This window comes from Lingula anatina, chromosome 1 (assembly GCF_051362555.1).
Source record: "Lingula anatina isolate TDL-2025a chromosome 1, LinAna3.0, whole genome shotgun sequence".
In the NCBI taxonomy this organism is placed as follows: Eukaryota; Metazoa; Brachiopoda; class Lingulata; order Lingulida; family Lingulidae; genus Lingula; species Lingula anatina.
In genome coordinates, this window is record NC_141767.1 from 50846728 (window position 1) to 50864714 (window position 17987).

A 17987-nucleotide genomic window follows, 5' to 3' on the forward strand; every position below is an offset into this window, starting at 1 on the left:
CCCCACGCCTTGTATATTTGACTTTGAAAATGCTTTATTTTCTCCTTGGTGGAAGTATTTTAATAAGAGCGCGTCGAAACATTCTTGATTGTGATGATATGAAAATACGAAAAGAGAAAGGTTCATATTAAATCAATGTAATATTTTTTTTTATTTCGAGAGTTAAGATAATTATTCTGCACGAATTGATGAAGTTCTATACTTACAGTAAGGTGTCGTGGCACATATTGGATTGAACATGAAATGAGGACACAGTGTTGAATTTTAGTACCACGAGTTAGTTAAATGTGTAGGTTGCTATTGGACGCCCCTCCACAAAATTAAGAATAGGAGCATATGCATACTTGCAAGAAAGTAGTTTTTGCCTTTTCAAAGGTTGAAGCGGTTTGTCTCGTAGGCCTACTCTCAAGGACAATGTCATTTCACTTTGTAAACTTTCATGATGAGTCTCGTGGGGGAAAAACGTACATGCATTACGTTACAACTGTGCTCTAACCTTAAATGTGCCGCTCCCAGATGTAATTCCAATTAAGTGTCCTAATGCAAAATACAAGACAATTATTGTTTGCATTTATCATAACCAACCATGCGCACCGAGAACTCCTACGTGAGGCCACGCTGGTGGTACTCAGGTAAATCGCACTACTGATATATATCTTTCTTTACACCTTTGTTTTGATTGACTCTGAGTAAGTGATGGGTGGACAGGTGAAAAACAAAAAACAAAAAAAAAACGAATGTGCACACGAAAGCATTGAGGAGTTGAGATTAGTAGCCTACAGTGGCCCTTAGCTTTCATTTAAAACTGGCAAATTAAAATCAACCTGGACTTGAAACATTAGCTTTGTACAGTAGTACCACCGAAACGTCAAATCGTCTACCGAAATCGTCTAGCTCAAAATATGTTGCTTTTGAAGGAATCCATTCCCAATGATAAATTACTGGGGGAAAATGGATATTTTTAGTCCTGAAAAATAATACCCTCGATACAGAATCGAATTGAATCACAGCTAGTGAACGCTAATGGATTGCTGTAGAATGCTCCTCTATGCGTTCATATAGATTTCTTGATCAGTGCTAGGTTATTTCCCAAAGCAACATTGGACTTACTTCTTCATCTTTATAGCTCATTGTTGGCCGAATATCCTCGCGTTAACCTCACAGTGACCTCATGCTGTCACCAATGAAGACACAGGATGTGTAAACGTCCTGCCCGGCTCACTAAAGCTACGTTTTTTTAATTACACAAAATTAGGGATTGATTGCAATTCTAAATGGTTGACCAATATCGGAAATGCTACTGGCCCTTTTCCGGTGCGAAATTATCGTATCTTTTATCCACTGAAAATCATTACAGTTAGCACATTGGCCCAATAGTGAACAGATTTCAATTAGATATCGGGAAGGCATTCAAAAGCCATGGGTAGTCGACAGGTTCACTTAACATTAGGTTTGGAGGCGTGCTGTGTGGATTTCAGTTAGTTGTAAGATGAACATATATTCCTTTCATCTGAGACGAGCAGAAACATATTTTTGCAATAGGAATGTGTCTTAACATCACTGTAAAACATTTAAGGGGCCTACTTACAATGTACATGCAGTGCACGAAATGTAAACAGTATACGGGGTACTGATCCATTGCTAAATTGATGTAACCTTCACATGGGACCTGAAATACATCCACCGGGGTTAGTGTTCATCTTGTATTACATTTCTCTCACAGCAAGGATTACATTAGTGGTAACATTCGGTATCCATTCAGAAACCGAACTGACTTGTATGCTATGCTTGCAACTCCATGTATTACCTACATGTAGGTGTTGATGTTTAACAGTACCCAAAGAGACAAAAAAAGAGTTTGAAAATGGTTAAAACGAATGGTTACCGTATATTTTGCACTTTGCCCCCTACACATATGTTGGTCTCTTATGCCGCATTCAGAACAGTGGACTAACTAGTCCGAAGGTCAGATATGGTCGACCCACTTGAATACTTCACCACTGGGAATCTATTCAGTGGCTATTAACGGATTAGACGGCAAGCTTTTTCTTGGGTCGCCATATTTGACCCGCGGACTAGTTAGTCGACTATTCTGAATGCGGCCTCATATAAGGCAACTGTCGCGCAAGCCTATATTGGCAGCGATATATAAGCGCCAACCTTGTTGTCAACAAAATAGCAGACAATCTAGACATAACTGTTACTGTAGAAGAACAACGACAGGCGCAGGAAATTAATCTGTGCCACACATAATAAAAGAAAACTATATGGACACTTTCCATTAAAACAAACGTCTCACGGAGCAAGCAATTTCCTCTTGTGTTTGATTAAAGGGGAAAACATATCTGGTGAACTGTTCAAAATATGCCTTATTGATAAATACCCTGTGAATGTGGACGTTCTGAAATATTAGTGCTCTCGTGACACAATGGGCAAATGCTGCATAAACCGGAATTGGCAGCATCGAAGTTTTGAATAGGGTACAAGGATAACAGCTTTAATGGACTGCCATATATGGCACCAACGCTAACTCTCTTATACAAGTGGCAATAATAATAATATCGGTCGCAGTAAATCAAAACTTTTCACATAAAAAGAATTAATTTCGTTACTTTCAGCAAAAAAATCCATTTTCTCTCGACAGTGAGGAAATTTTGTGGACCAAACACTTTGAAAAGAAATTATTTTTATTGCCAGGTGATGGTGTTATCAAGCCTGGTGAAACTAGGTATCTTCCCCTTAGATGTCACTATGACCGTCATTTGTGAATTGCAGAAGATAGAAATTCAGCTCTGTATAATTTTATTAAGATTATCCAGCATGATTTATTTTGCAAAATGTTTGTGCGTTCAATCGAAATCAAAGCCTGTAAGAGTGATGAGATATTTTGGGTTGCGTAGGGTATTTTTTGCGATTGATGGGCAGTAAAGATGAGGAAATTGCTGTCTGATCATTGCTCTTCATTGAAACTGATCTAAGTTCTATTGATAATGGCAAAATGAAAACAATCGCTTCTCTCGTATAGACACAACGAGAACGTCATTGCTACCAATATTTAGCACCCAAAACACGTTATATATATAATGTTGTTGATGCGCCTTCTGCCAATTACAGTTTCCAAAGAAACGTGTGCAAGAGACCGTTGCGTAATCAGTATTGGCATGTGAATAATAACGGCAAGTGCGGTAAATGCCAACGCCAAAAATACGTATTACAAAGCTCATTAAGGTTTAATTAAGTGCAGGTTAAGACACCCAGGATATCCCGTTGATGTCCCAACGCCTTCTCTTTCCTGTGGCTGCAGAACATACACTTCCATCCGGATAGATGACGTAGTTTGAATACAAGCAGTGAAGTACAGGCGGGGTACAGATATGTATTTTAATACTGACTGTCAACAGTTTGGTCTGGTGTTATGACTTCACCCAATGTGTTGTGCCGAAATCTTACTTTAAGAAAGGTATTTGTGCAATCATTTAATTAGTTGTAAATCAGTATTACAATTTGATATATTTGTTGTTGGAGTATGTTGGATTCAGAAAACGCTGACGAAAATAACTTTTTGATATTAATTAGTGAAAAAAGCTGAATTTTTTACCAAAAAACAAGAAAGACTCAAAACTACGGTATTTATCTTGTCAAGGCGTATGCGTCAAAAACCGTCATATCAATACTGTCTAGAATTTTATTTAGATTATCAAACATGATAGCTTTCTTAAACTCGGCAAGATATGGTTTACGAATTGAATATGGCATGTTTATCAGCCGAGCCTCTTGCGCTTGACTTCAGCAACTTGGATTGGCTGCACTGTCTATTGCTAGGTTCATTACCTACTGGCGTTTATTCTAATGCAATCAATAAGAGTAGATTTCTATCCCCTTTCGAATCGTTTAAACATTACGGTTGCAATTTTGGCCTAATTATACTGGAAATCTTGTTCAAAAACAAGACTAACCTTAAACTAATTGCTTTCAGCCCTAATTGTTGTATTGCTTTTTCTTGATTACGGTCAAGTGGCTTACCTCGCATACGAAATGCGGCGGAATAAGAATGTTATGAGCAGAGCAATAACACTGTTAAATGCATTTCAGAGAGAACAAAATGCATCCGAATCTCTCATTTTGTGCTCGGTTCCATAATGCAGCAAAACCGACAATTGATGTAGACAAGTGGTCGGTATTCAGTTGATTGGTTCTGCAATTTCAGCAAAATTCTTCACCAACGCATCCAGGCCTGTTTGAGATGCCCATTTACTTTCACGTAAATGTTTCCAATATCTTAGTTAATTAATTGTTTTTAGGTAAAAAGACGTGCCTAACTGGTCCTGATATCTATTTAAGGTTTCTTTTATGGGGAAATGAATCAACGGGAGGTGAATATTGCCCTTCTCTCGATGTTGTCGAAGTTGATTAGGCAAATCGTACATATACAGGGGGATGCTGGATGCTTCCCAATACCAGAAACGCGCTGCACGATTCAATTGACCCCTAACCAAGCGCGTCATTGATCTCAAGTATGGAATGCCTATGTAACACCGTGTAACGAATTCATCGCCAGTAATTGAATTTATTGAGAGAAGTGAGGCAAAGAGACATTGGCAGCAAATGTCGAGAAATAGTGGTTGATTGAGACGTGTGTCATGAGGAGTGCGTGAGGCATGTACCTGTTCATTTGGTAGTTGTTCCCGTAAATTCAATGCGGCAGTAATCGCTCTTTGAAACTTCAATTGGATTTATCCTTTAGAACATGGAGGAAACAAAGGTCAAACTTAACATCGTGGTAACAATTAAAAACAAGTTGTATGCGAGAACATTATCGAAGTCGTTTGGTCCTTAGACTGCTTTTTTGTACAGTACTACTATGCAGTGTATTCATCAAGATTGCGAAGAAAGAAAATGTTTTTTTGCCTCTTTATCTGCACGTACACCATTTAATGTCCTAATGTTTTAAAATATATCATCGCACTTCTGTCAAAGTAACCGATGGGAGGCCATAGAAATGTAAAGTAAAGCTCATTCATCTGGGTATGATTACTTTGTTGCTGGATTTTGTTGCCAGTCAGTGAGTCCAAAATAAAATGATTGGGAATCTGTCCAAGGTCATAAATGTATGATCAGATTGTTTGTTTGACAGGAAGTGTGAAACTTAACTCAATAGAACGCAACCATCAGGTCGTTGTGTTGATTTTGTCACGTACTTAACTTGATTCTTGTGCGATATTCTTCCCTTCAATCAAGTGATGTTAGCAATTATCGTTGCGTGCATCGTCAAAAAGGGACACTAATGCCTATATGAAACTGCACACTGAACAATAGGAGATGATGGCATAAATTTATAAAATGTAAAAATTAAAGGGACGATATGTCATGTATTGGTCTTTTCATTTTCTTAAAATTCCCTATTTCTGTAAAATTTTGCTAGACTAAGTGAAGTGAAAAAATGTGGTCTTAAAAACATATACACAATTTGGATATTTTTTAGTATGTGGAAAGAGTCATGGGCGGTAAGCACTCAAAACTTGTGTAGGATGCCAGCAAAATCCTTTTTTTTTTTTGGATTGCTTTCGCGTTAAAATCTCGTGACCCCCCCCCCCCCACACACACACACACACAAGCACCACCAATCTTTATACACAAAATGCACAAAAACAACACACAAAAACAAAATCGACGTTCCTTCTGAAAGGTGTTTATATTATTAAGTACATTAGTTATTTACATTAAATATCTGGATACGTGTACATGGTGCTCTGGTTTATGGAATTGGCTTTAAATCCCCATATCACGTAATCTTTTGAGGTCTATTGTAAGGTCTCCCTCGTATCTAAAAATCCATATCTCACGTTAGCTGTCAAGGTATAAGTATCTTACAGATCTCTATCATATGTTTTATCTGTGTTTGACGAAAATCATGGACACGATCTCAGCATTCTCAGTTATCTGGGCGACTATGTATGGGTTCTTCAGATTAGCTGTGGCCTGTTTCACCGGATCAAAGAGAGATTGGTGCTGTCAGATGTAAATACCGGTTTTTTCACCACTGTAAACTCATTTTTGTAATCTGTGAATGCAGTTTACAGCAGTAAGTGTTCTCTTGTCTGTGACATTCCAACAACTAACTGAGCACTTCTTTAATCAAATTGGTCCTTGAAAGCTACGTCAGTTCTAACCAATATAGTGACAGAAACATTGTTTTGTGCTTTTATTCATGAAATGCAAATTCCTGTCGACCCTGTCATACCTTTTGGTCCGCCCAATCATCAATTTACTTCATTACCATCATTTGTTAGTGCAATTGCGTCTTAAAATATATATTTTACTGTCTAACTATGCATGAAGTACAATGTATTTCTTAGCATGTACATGTAACTTTATTCGCAGTTATTTCTTAATCTCGTATTTCAGTTTTCAAGGACCATGAAAGCACACTAAACGTCATTTCATTACTCTTATCTTGATACGCTAGTCATTACGTAGGTTATTAAGGATTAGTTTGCAGTTAGCTGAAAAGACAACTGTAATTGGTATTTAAATAGAGGAATCATTCTGTGGGGAGAAATTTTGTGCGAATTTGGAAAAAATACACAAAGTACGTTGATATAGTAACTGCCCTTCGTTGATGTCAACACACATTGCTCGTGGTTTTACTGCCAACAAAAGATTGCGCAACGTATGAACGGATGTAAACCAATTTCCAGTATGCTGGCTCTTTGAAATTAGCAATACGGTTTCACGTCTGAAATATGTTTCACAGAGTCAATCAGCGGTCACTGAAATATAATGAAATCCTAACACTATGTAGCGTGTGCAGTATGGATGGCCTACTTCGTCAGTCTCCCACCTTCAATTTATTCAACCTATGCTGGGATGGGAGCATTTCTTAACAAACTTACAAACAAAACTTGAGGAAAAATATTCGTATATATATCATGTAGACATGTCCAAAATATCATTATCTGTACAATGGCAAAATTCCATCAACCAAAGAACAGGGATGGAGGTCAATTTTATCTTTAACAGGGCCCCGTCCGCTGTGCCACCTAACGGTCAGTAATTAATAACTTCCACTCAGTCCTTCGTCCAGGCCGTTAGCTAACATGTGAGCTTCATAAATATTTTATTTGTGTATAAAAAACGACCTTTTGACTAAGCAAGATATTTTTTTTCGATTTTGGACACATAACCACATCATATTTCTGAGGAACATACTTCCCTCATTTATAAATACAGTTTTTTATGTACTAGATTAAAACATTATTCATTTATATATTTCTTTAACTTGAAATCTGATAATATCCAGAAACTTACATATAACCCTCGATCTGATCCGCAAATAGTTGGTAGGCAATAAAGAGACTTAGAGGGAGGTATGCTTACATGTTTGATGTCAATTTACCAATTATATATACAATATAGATACGTTATACATACTAGTATACGACTGGTACATTAAGTTAGGTGAAATGAGTTTTCCACTGTCTATTGTGTAGTGATGGTAAAAAAGGGACCAAACGTCACATGTATGTCTCAAAGTAACCACTTACTTTTTCATCACAACGGGTTGCATGCATGGACAATTTTCATATTTAATGGAATTTATCAAAAATTGTAAATATGCACTTGCACTGTATAAAGATTATTTTCAACCTAGAATTTCCTAGATCATCCACTGATAAAGGGGCCTTTCTGATGAATCGGTTATTGGAGCTGAGCTTGATTATGAAAAATCCTCTCTTGCACCCAAAAAGGACCATTTGAATTGGGATTCGTCGACTTCAATTGGAAATTTAAAAAATACAAATCGATATAACTTCAAATATCATTGCAAGTACATGTATGTCTGTCTATAAACGTTTTTAATCAGATCACACGTAAGTGGTACAGCGTCTGCGCTTACTGCATGTCCCACTGGGCCATATCAGTTTCCGAAACGCCACTTTGAAATCTTTGTTAAAGAGGGTATAGATAAGTGGATTCAGTCCAGAATTGCAGTAACCCAGCCAAAAGATTACAGCAAAAACTGCGTTGTTGATTTTGAATTTGAAAACCACAGACAGGACGTAGGTGAAAAAGAAAGGGAACCAGCACAACGTAAAGGCCGCAATAATTACACCAACCACCAGGCTGGCCCGCTTCTCTCTGGCTCGTGCTAGACGGCGTTTCTGCCGCTCGTTGTGGCGCCTTAGTAGATCAGTTTCTGTATTCACACCAGTGTCTATGTCACTTTCACATTCACCAGAATATTTACTCATCCTGCTTACTGCACTTGTAACTGAAGATTTCTTTTTCCTAATTTTGTTATATACCGCATGTATTCTAGACCCCGCTTTGGCCCCACCCTTAGAGTTATCTGACTGGTTGTAGATAAATGTCACTTTGCCATTATGAACGGGCCTTTCTTGCTCGAAGGTAAAATGGGGTTTCTCGTTCTTATCTTCATCCTTTTCCTCTACCAGATGATCATTGGAAAAGGAAACTCTGCGTCCATTCGAGGTTCCGTTCGAAGATAAAGTATCGTCTTTATTTTTTCTAACCATAGTCATTATGCTCTTTGTGCAGCCAGATGACTTTCGAGGCCCATCACTACTGCCACTAGTAGACGCTGATCTGCTGTGGGAGGAATAACCCAGTTTTGGGTGAGATGTGTCCATTTCACTCTCATTTTTTTCTAACGCATGTGGAGAATGTTCCCCGGATTCTGAATCTATTTCCTCGTAATAGCTGCCAATAGATCGTTTAGTTTCTGCACGTGGCATGCTATTCATGGATACACCGTTATTCTCTGCAGGTTTCCGACTCAAATTTTTAACATGTCGTCTGGCTCGAGATTTGGCTGCTCTAAATATATTCCCATACACAACCAGGATGATAATAAGGGGGATAAAGAAAGACCCTGTTGTGGAATAAAGCACATATCCGATGTCGTCTGTTAGTTCACATCGATGGGGTTTTTGTGGTTTCTTCCAACCAATTAAAGGTGGTAGACAAATTATTGCAGATATTATCCACGCGGTTGCAATCATAATCCCAGCTCTAAAAGGGGTTCTCTTTTTAACGTACTCTACTGCTCTCGTGATAGACCAGTATCTGTCTAAGCTGATGATGCAGAGATTAAGAATAGAAGCTGTAGTTAACAGGACATCCATGGCTAGCCAAAGTTCACATAATACTTCGCCAAAGTACCAGTACCCCATCAGTTCATACGACAAACATAAAGGCATGATTAGAAGACCAACCAATAGGTCTGCCACCGCTAGGGAAACCAAAAATGAATTCTGAATAGAGCGTAACTGGTTGTCTGTTAGAATGGCCAATATTACCATTATGTTTCCAAATATAATTCCAATCATGATGGCGACGACCACTACTGACGCTAAGGCAATATGAAGAGTTGAGTAACAGCTTGGAAGAGCGCATGTCGAGTTTAAACCACTTTCTTTTTGATTTACTGTCGTGCTAACGTTGTGAGGTGACTGCAAAGTCGTAATGTCCGACATTTTGAAAGTGAGTAACGCCCGGATGGTTGTCATGGTTTTTGGGGTCGTCTGTAAAGACTGAGTATGAAACATAACTACCTGAAAACAAATTCTCAATATCAATCTTTTCAAACTAGATTTACATCTCTCCCTTTGTGTCCACTTACGGCTTTACATTATTGTCTGTATAACATGCAAGCGTTCGTGATAGATATTTGGATGTGTCACATTAATACCCTCAGCATTTTGAAATATTTACCACTCAGCAACCCGTTTTGAAGTCTTGGGCAAACGGCTATAACAACATATGGTGCGCCGAGTACAAAGCGTTTCAAAACGCAAGGACACTAGAGCAGAAAATGTATTCAACTTGCTCTTCAGTTAAAAAATATAATCAAATATGATCTTTTCCTCACGAAAACGCTAAATACGACGGTTCATCTGCTCGGAAGCACATAGCAAGCTGATAAATACTTCTCGTGATTACAGTAATTCGAAGCACATTACAAATCCCAAGGATGCGTATAATAATGTATGGTCGAACTGAGAACATTTCCTGATGGTAGAGCAGGTAGAACTCTCATATAATGTTGAAAAACTAACTGCATTAGTTTATGTTGACAACGAACACGGACAATGAACAATTACCTCCTTTTATTATTCCGTAGATATTCTTCAGCGTTTAATGCAAATTCTGCTTCATTGGCAAAAACGCTTTGGTTCCACGTGAAACACATCCAATTGTCAAAATCTTTGAATTATTATCTTTACATGTTCAGAGCCTTTTGGAACACAGGAGTGGGTACAGTCGGTGTGGTAATCAAGCGACGAAGCACAAATGACAAAAGTCAAGAACAAACACCTTCTTATATGTCACCATTAGTTTTCGGCTCAATCAACCAAAGATTGAAACACCTCTGTGCTCATAGTGTCTCCAAAATCCTGACCTTGAATGTCGTCTTGTATACCAGAGGCACATCAAAACACGTTGCACTCATTTTTTCTGTTTCGTTTGCCGTAAGGCATGTTGCCATATTTCTATAACCGGCAGTAGTAGCCTAGACTGCTCTTAAGTCTCGCTAGCGAATCAAAACCACGTTGCCAATAGACACGAAGATACAGTCACGGTTGAGGATCACATTCCTTGAAACTGGCACCTCGGAGACTCGTTTCGTCTGAAATGAAAAATGAGCATAAATTGACAAGTTACCCCTGAAGATTTCCAGAAAATCAAATGAATTAGGAAATTCTGTCTCCAGTGTGAGCTCAGTGGGCTGTGATCGCGCTGGAACACAATGAATTCGTTTAAGGAGGATCACACTGATCAATATCTTTCAACGCCAGGATTTATGATCAGTAAAACATTTCTAATTACGCATGATTGGTTCACCAAAATAAAATTTTCTCTAGCGAACACACGTGTGCTACATATACGTGATTTATAAGTCGTGTTCAATTTGGTTCCCACAACAGATCTATTTTTTTTTTACCCTGAGTGTCAGGGCACAGTAAAAGCTAGCTTGTTAAAAATCTTGTGATGGGATCGCTTTTACTTTACTTTTTCGTATTGCTGATATGGTTATATATGAAATCTAGATCAAGATGGCAATACGTAAATCTAGAACTTAGGGTAATTTTTTTTATGAATCAAAATAAATAAGTAAATGAATAAATAGAGATAAAGAAAAGCAACAATAATTTACCCGTCCTTTGAAAAGACGAATGCACATTAGGCCTACAAATTACGCATAATGTTGAACCTCATTTTATGTGTATCAGTGTACCAGAGACTATGTATTCCATGTGATTATCCAATTTTTTTCCTTAGTCTCCAGGAGATACATAAGAAATAAAGAAAATACAAGCAGACGTGAAACAAAGGCTGCAAATCTGTCTGTAACAAATTGCCTATATTTGCGAATTAGGTGAGGGGAGACCGGGGCTAGTTGGACCCCGGGGTAAGTTGGCCCCCCATCAATTTATGACAAAGTAACTATGGGGTAAAAGAATGATCACATGATTTTGTAAAGTGACCGTATCCAATAGTGCTAAAAAAGCGTCGGCAGTGAGTCCAAATGAAATAATTTAGCATCTTAAAGTAACTTTATTAAAGAGACTTGATGGGGGCCAACTTACACTGGGGTCCAACTAGTCTCCCCTATGCTTCTGAGAAGACTGATGATACAAAACGGGAAGCCACTGGTGACAGTTTTCGTCCATCTTTATCATTTTCTTCATACAGAGTGCAATGCTAAAGGTCTCTTTCTATGTCGTTCCAAATAGTAGATCTCAAGAGTTACGTGACTTACTTAGAACATACTAGCTGATGATATCTAATAGGAAAATCTTGCACACAAATCACTGCACGCCCTTCTGAAAAATATTAGGAAACTGTTAGCCCGCTTTCATCAAACAGTGCATGTAACATTTAGCGCCAAAATCATTTTCAAGAGTGGATGACGGCATGAAACAAAGATTACTAAATGATCGTTCTTAATTATCAAACTTTCGAGTGAAAACAAATCACTCGCGTGCAGTTACCTGTAATCCTCTGCATAAGTGTTACGTGTAGTGTTTTTGTGTTTCCACGCCACTACCATTCCGTATACAACAATTTTGAAGAAGCGAGAACCATAGGAGTTGCCGACTGCTACATATCAAACAACTGATTGCAGAAAATATGAGACTGCAGACGACTCCCCACCTTCATTTCCATGCTGCTCTCCTCTGTAAATTGTTGCATAAACCTAATTTACTCAAAGTGTGGTAATCAGAAAGTGGAAATATCTACTGCAAAATGATTAATGTGAAATTGTAGCCAGCATCGTAATTTTTGGACGCATGAGTGTGTGTAATGATATACAGACGATATGGGCAGGGTTCCGATTTATTGATGATACTATTAGACATCTGCAAGAGTTTTTTTTTCGTTGAAAACAATTCAGGAATGGGTTCATCAACAGGGCACTTTCATTAGGTGGTTGTTCCCGGTCAATACTCATATATTCATACTGGTGTTTAGTTTGATACAAGTAGTTACACGGTACGTGACTTTACAATCCTCGACAACCTGTGCTGCCTTGAAAAGAAATGTAGTCTTACACATTTTTTTCTGCAGACATAAAATAACTAGTCTGAATCCGCGTGACTTGACGTTTTCCCGTTATGCTTCATTATGTAAAACATGTAAAACCATTGCAGTAAGTCTTATGAACAGGGACGTTGTTGCAAATATAAATAACTTGACTTTTAAACCATAGCTAACTGCTTAAAAGATCAATCAGCGAGCAAATATATCAGTAACGGAAAGTACTCCTGGTACCTTTTATCCCCTTAAATCCAGGCCACCTTTCTATATGACCACACTTTCCGTATATGTGTATAACTTTGAACGTTCGCAATATACTTAAGGGTCAGTTTTTAAGGTATCTCCTAATGGTTCCACTAAAGTTATAAACACGCCTCCCTTGGTATTGAGTTATGGTGCACGTTCTTTATAAACAACACCCTCCTTAGTAACAACTATACAGAGCGATCACAGACCCATCAAAGGGCTCAATATACCAACAGTACCCTCCACCAGAGTCTCTTCTAGCTGTAACATTGTAACAGTGCAAGCACCTGGGACAACTAGAAGGCTCTCTCTCAGAATAGCCAACAGGTACTGAAGGGTTTCGTTTTTTCTTCCGACACGATAGCCGATTAGAATGGCATTAGGAATCGCTTGGAACAAACAACCCATGACAGTGGATCAATAACAGGACAGACTTTTGCTGATTTCCTTTGTAACCTTTAACGAAGCTAATAGATTGAGATGGATGGCCTATTCTGTAAGCTATTGACCAAAACAAACATTTAACTTAGCTTGATTTAATCGAACTTAAGAATTAGAGAATTTATTTTGGCGACGGGTATATTATCTTCATGTGGTTGTATATTTGAGATAAAAGGCCACATTGATGGTAAAAACGTTGAAAAGCAATATAAAAAATACGTTAATTTATAGATCAGACAGGATTGATAGAGGAATGAAAACGACTAATAGCTTAATGCAATAAAATTAACTGATGTTTTTAGATTCTCGGTCGTTTTGCGATTGAATTCCCGGCGGTAGTAGACTTTTTCACTCTTACGGGGAAATCTACATAGATTTACAACGTCAATCCCGTCACCGATGCATGAATTAAGACATATTGCACCTTAGTGATTTGAATATAGGTATTCATTCGATTACAAAGAGGTGTAGTTTGAGTTTTGCTGTTTAACTTGTGTGTCTTTAAAGGTAGTACCCGTGTGCTACTGACGTTGCGGTACTAGCTGGAGTGCTCCATTTATTTTACATCTAAAGAAGCGACAAGTGTGTTTAAATTAAATTGTGGATAAATTAAGTAGCCACGAAGTACCCTTTTATGCACAATACTTTCCGCGATAAATATAGAAAAGAAAAACTTCCATTTACAATTGTTTTTTGACTGATTTCAAAAACATACAGGATCAGTCCCCGGGACACATTCAGAAACGTGAACATGGATTTCATAAGAGCGAAACGTACGAGCAGACCTGCCACCGTTCACCGGTCACTTATTTTCACAAAAGTGTAGCTCGCCATACACCTACGCGACTTCAAGGACATGGATCGTACAAAAAAACTGAAGTTCTGGCCTAAATGATTTTTCTTGCGATGTGCAACTAATGTGTAATTCCTTATCTATGCTACAGCGACATGGTCAGTCTCTGAAACACGCACCTTAATTTCCTGCAGCAAATCTTCATCGTGTCATTATCTTAGTGTGCAACTGGAAGCAACTTTTTACTTCATAGCCATTGTCAGAACAGCTCAGTTTTTTTCACAAGGGGTTTTATTTAGATAACAAATGTCAAAATGCAATCGCTTTTAATCTAGTGCACCCTTTTCCAACGTTTGTTTAGTCTTTGAAAGTATGCTTGTTACATTCACTGTAAACTCACGTCTCCTACTTAAAATGGGACGTGATTGGATATAAATTATATATAGCCCACTTCATGAAACACGCTTAGTAACGTCTGTTTGAACTTTCGTCCACTTTTACCTATTCAGATTTATTTTTAATGACTGCCATTATATTTATGCCGAACAGAAAGAATTGCGGGTAACTATTCATAATTTAATCAATGCATTCACAATACAACTGCTGGTATCGCAATTACGAAAATATTGATATTTCACATTAAAGCCTCTGTGATGTTGCATCAGCTTACATGTGAATTGAATGGCAAAGAAAAAATACCATTTTCAAAAGTAACGCATCATCAAAATTAGTGAAAGCCATGTGTGGTTTCCATCAATTATAAAAAATGGTCGACTGTTCTACTTAAGGCGGAAATTGACCGGTTTAGCCAAAGCTTCATAGCAGTTTTGTAGCCTATAATTCTAGTCTTGGTCCCATTAGTTAGACGTGCAATAATGTAGCATTGTTTGGCACAGTTCCAACTTGGAATCAAATGGAAATGCCACTGTCCCATGTGCTTTTGTTAAACAAAAATCGTCTGTTATCCACATAAGCTTTGAAAATTGAAGAGGTGCATGAAAATTGTACAGAACTTTGAATTTAAATTCCGCAAAGCTGTCTTGATGATAAATTTTACTAAACTTTGATTCATAGTTCACGTACTCAACAGCTTTCAGAGCAGCCGTGTGGTGTTCAGTAGAAACAGGATAGTCCAAATTCTCTGTGCTAGGATTAAGAGTTGTTCAATCTTTCAATTTAATAACTTCTTCCAGACTGCTACAGACTGCTAATAACATTTTCAATCAGGATGGGACAACATTCCTTTCTAATGAGGTCACATAAGAACATTCTGAACAAATTGCGCCTGGATTCAAAATGAATATTGGCCAGATATTTAGTCCAAACTCACTGCAATGGGGCCAGTCTAAACGAGAAAAGCTATGGTGACCAGAGTACCACTGAAGGCGAATAAAATGGAAATATTTAAAATATTTGAGGATATGCACTCCTGGTAAAGTCAAAGACATGTAATATCGACCAGAAAGAGAGTGAAAGAGGCCATTCAGAATGAGAAGAGCCGAGTGCAAGCTAGGCCCTGCAGTCGTGTGAGAGGCGGAGAGACTATTACAGGATTAAGCGGTCTTCCTTTCATATAGGTCCGCCATATTTAGGTCGTGACCTAGCTAGCACTTGGCTCTTCTCATTCTGAATGGCCTCAAAATAGTATGCAAGTTCATGGAAGAAGACAGATTATCTGTGAAGCGACTCAAACATCTTCATCTTCATTGTGTTTATATTTTGGATTATGGCGTCTGAATTGGGCACCAATTGAGTCAAAACTTACACAGAAGCATTGCTGCAAAATAAAAATATCCATTCAAACTAGGACAATTAAGAACCAAAAGTATACACCTATGTGTGTGTATTTTTTTGTAGACGACTTCTTTCATTATTCTGGAACTTGAAAAAACTACTACATCTTCTTTACTCTAAAAAGCTTTATATTAATGATATAAAGATTTTTCAAATGCCTGCACAAACGTCTATATCTCTTTGTATGGCTGTGCTACGTAAATATGAGATATAATTAGTGGCAACCCAATGGTTAACGTTTCTTGCAAGCTGTCCAAAAATATATTGATTAAATACAAGTATTATCCACGTACCTAACCAGTTAACATTATCATCATACTCAAGATGGTTTCTGAACCTGGTGGTTAAGTTGTAATTATTATTTCTGTTAGAGGTACGTTTTGATATTTGAAGTATATCACTTGCCATAATATGTTGTGGATGACTATTAATTCGACATGTATTCTGTATGTCCCCATGCTAACTGGCTGAAATTGTATTGTCTGGTTTTCAATGACCTTTGATAACGACGCACTGCGTTCATTCCCACGTCGAATGATATAACAAATATTTTCTGGCACGCAGAAACAAGGGGAAAGATACTGTAAGTGAAAACCAAGTTTCTCGTGCTATGCATGCATAAGGGCAAGTGGAATATGCCTCAATAATGGATTATGCATTGTGCACACCACTTAATTTTACCAAACACCGCTAAGATTGGCGGTGATTAGTAAATCTGCTGATCCTTCACATCAAAGTATATGCGCAGTGGCACACAGCTGAGACCTCATCATTAAACATCTTCATGTAGCACATAGATATGTCATATGGGATCATTAGAAATAAGGACGTGAATTATTACACATTAAGCTGTAATGGCTGGTATAACAACCAGTAATAAGTGATGCAAAATGATCAAAAGTGGGTAGAACATCCCTATAGCAAATCTAATGTCAGCGATTACGGTGATCATAATCTCCGGTAGAATCCATCCAATTAGCGTAACTTCCCTAATATAGCACTCGCACTGACAAACATCAAAATAGATTTTAGTGTTTCATAACGAAAACAATTACAAACACAATAAAGATACAGTCTTCGCAATTATCACTACAGATCCACTTCAAACTACGGGTATATTAACTCTCTACATTTCACGGAACTAAACATGTCAATTGGGGCACAACAAGTGCTTTATAAACAATCACGGTACTGGCAATTTTTCTTGTTAACACACTGTAGATTAATTTCTCTGCTCTATCTTAAACTGGATGAGTTCGACAAGTTTGTGCTAATCATACTCTGAGTCTCCCACATGTTACCTCAGGTTTACCTTAATCAAGGGTCGAAAAAGTAAAAACCAATATCAGCCCTCTAAGCTGCATCCTACTCCAAAGCACCTGGCGCTTCTTTAAAAAATAGTGATGAAGAGCAAAGTACCTGACACGAACGGCAGTTCCGAACACGCGATCATCTGACTACCCCTTGATTGACTTGTCAGGTCTACCAGTATTCCATCACTTATAGTGAGATTATTAACGAGAGACATCCAACGGTTCCAAGAGCCGTAATGAAGTCAACACCTTCCTTTTCATCTTATGTTTATTCGTTGAGGGCCCTTGCGTCCGGATAAATATGGTTTTTGAATTCGATTACTTTCATTAGAGATGTTTACTGTCATTGGAAGTAAGGTAAGGATTTCAAGGGGTAATACAGCCATTCATGTTGTCGAAAAGCTTTACGCATTATACATGAACGTGCAACATTAGCTACAGTAAAGATAACCTATGCGAGGAACATCAAGGTGCCCACAGTCAGCTGGTTTTCCTTCCCAGCAAGTTCGTTAGTTTGCATTTTTTTTGTCATATACCAATTTATTTCTTCAGAAACCAATTTATTTCTTCAGAGAGTCGTGAGTACACTTAACGTCACTAACTATGATAGAGTGATTTTGAAATAAATGTAAAGCACATTTCTTGCATAAGCAGCCTGAAGTGGGAGAACTGTAATGCATTCACGCATCATGCCTTAATATTACTTATGAAGAGCTGCACAGCAATATAGCTAATGTAAAACCAATATTTACTTTATGGGTGATACTTCAAACAGAATATACCGATATCTATGCAATAGGTGAAGGTGGAAGAACATTATGCTTAATAACTCACCT

At 37.9% G+C, this 17987-nt stretch overlaps 1 protein-coding gene across 9 annotated transcripts in view; it reads right to left on the reverse strand.

Annotated features, from left to right (window-relative positions):
- Positions 1 to 5675: 5675 nt before the first annotated feature.
- Positions 5676 to 17987, reverse strand: part of LOC106153691 (alpha-2C adrenergic receptor-like) — a 28334-nt gene continuing 16022 nt past the window's right edge. For 6 of the 9 annotated variants that reach the window (XM_087000662.1, XM_087000658.1, XM_087000659.1 and 3 more), the window contains one exon: positions 5676 to 10651. In XM_087000662.1, coding sequence (XP_086856788.1) covers positions 7866 to 9569 — 1704 coding nt within the window. In that variant the 5' untranslated portion in view covers positions 9570 to 10651 and the 3' untranslated portion in view covers positions 5676 to 7865. The other 3 variants (XM_087000660.1, XM_087000665.1, XM_087000664.1) reach the window with 3 other exon arrangements.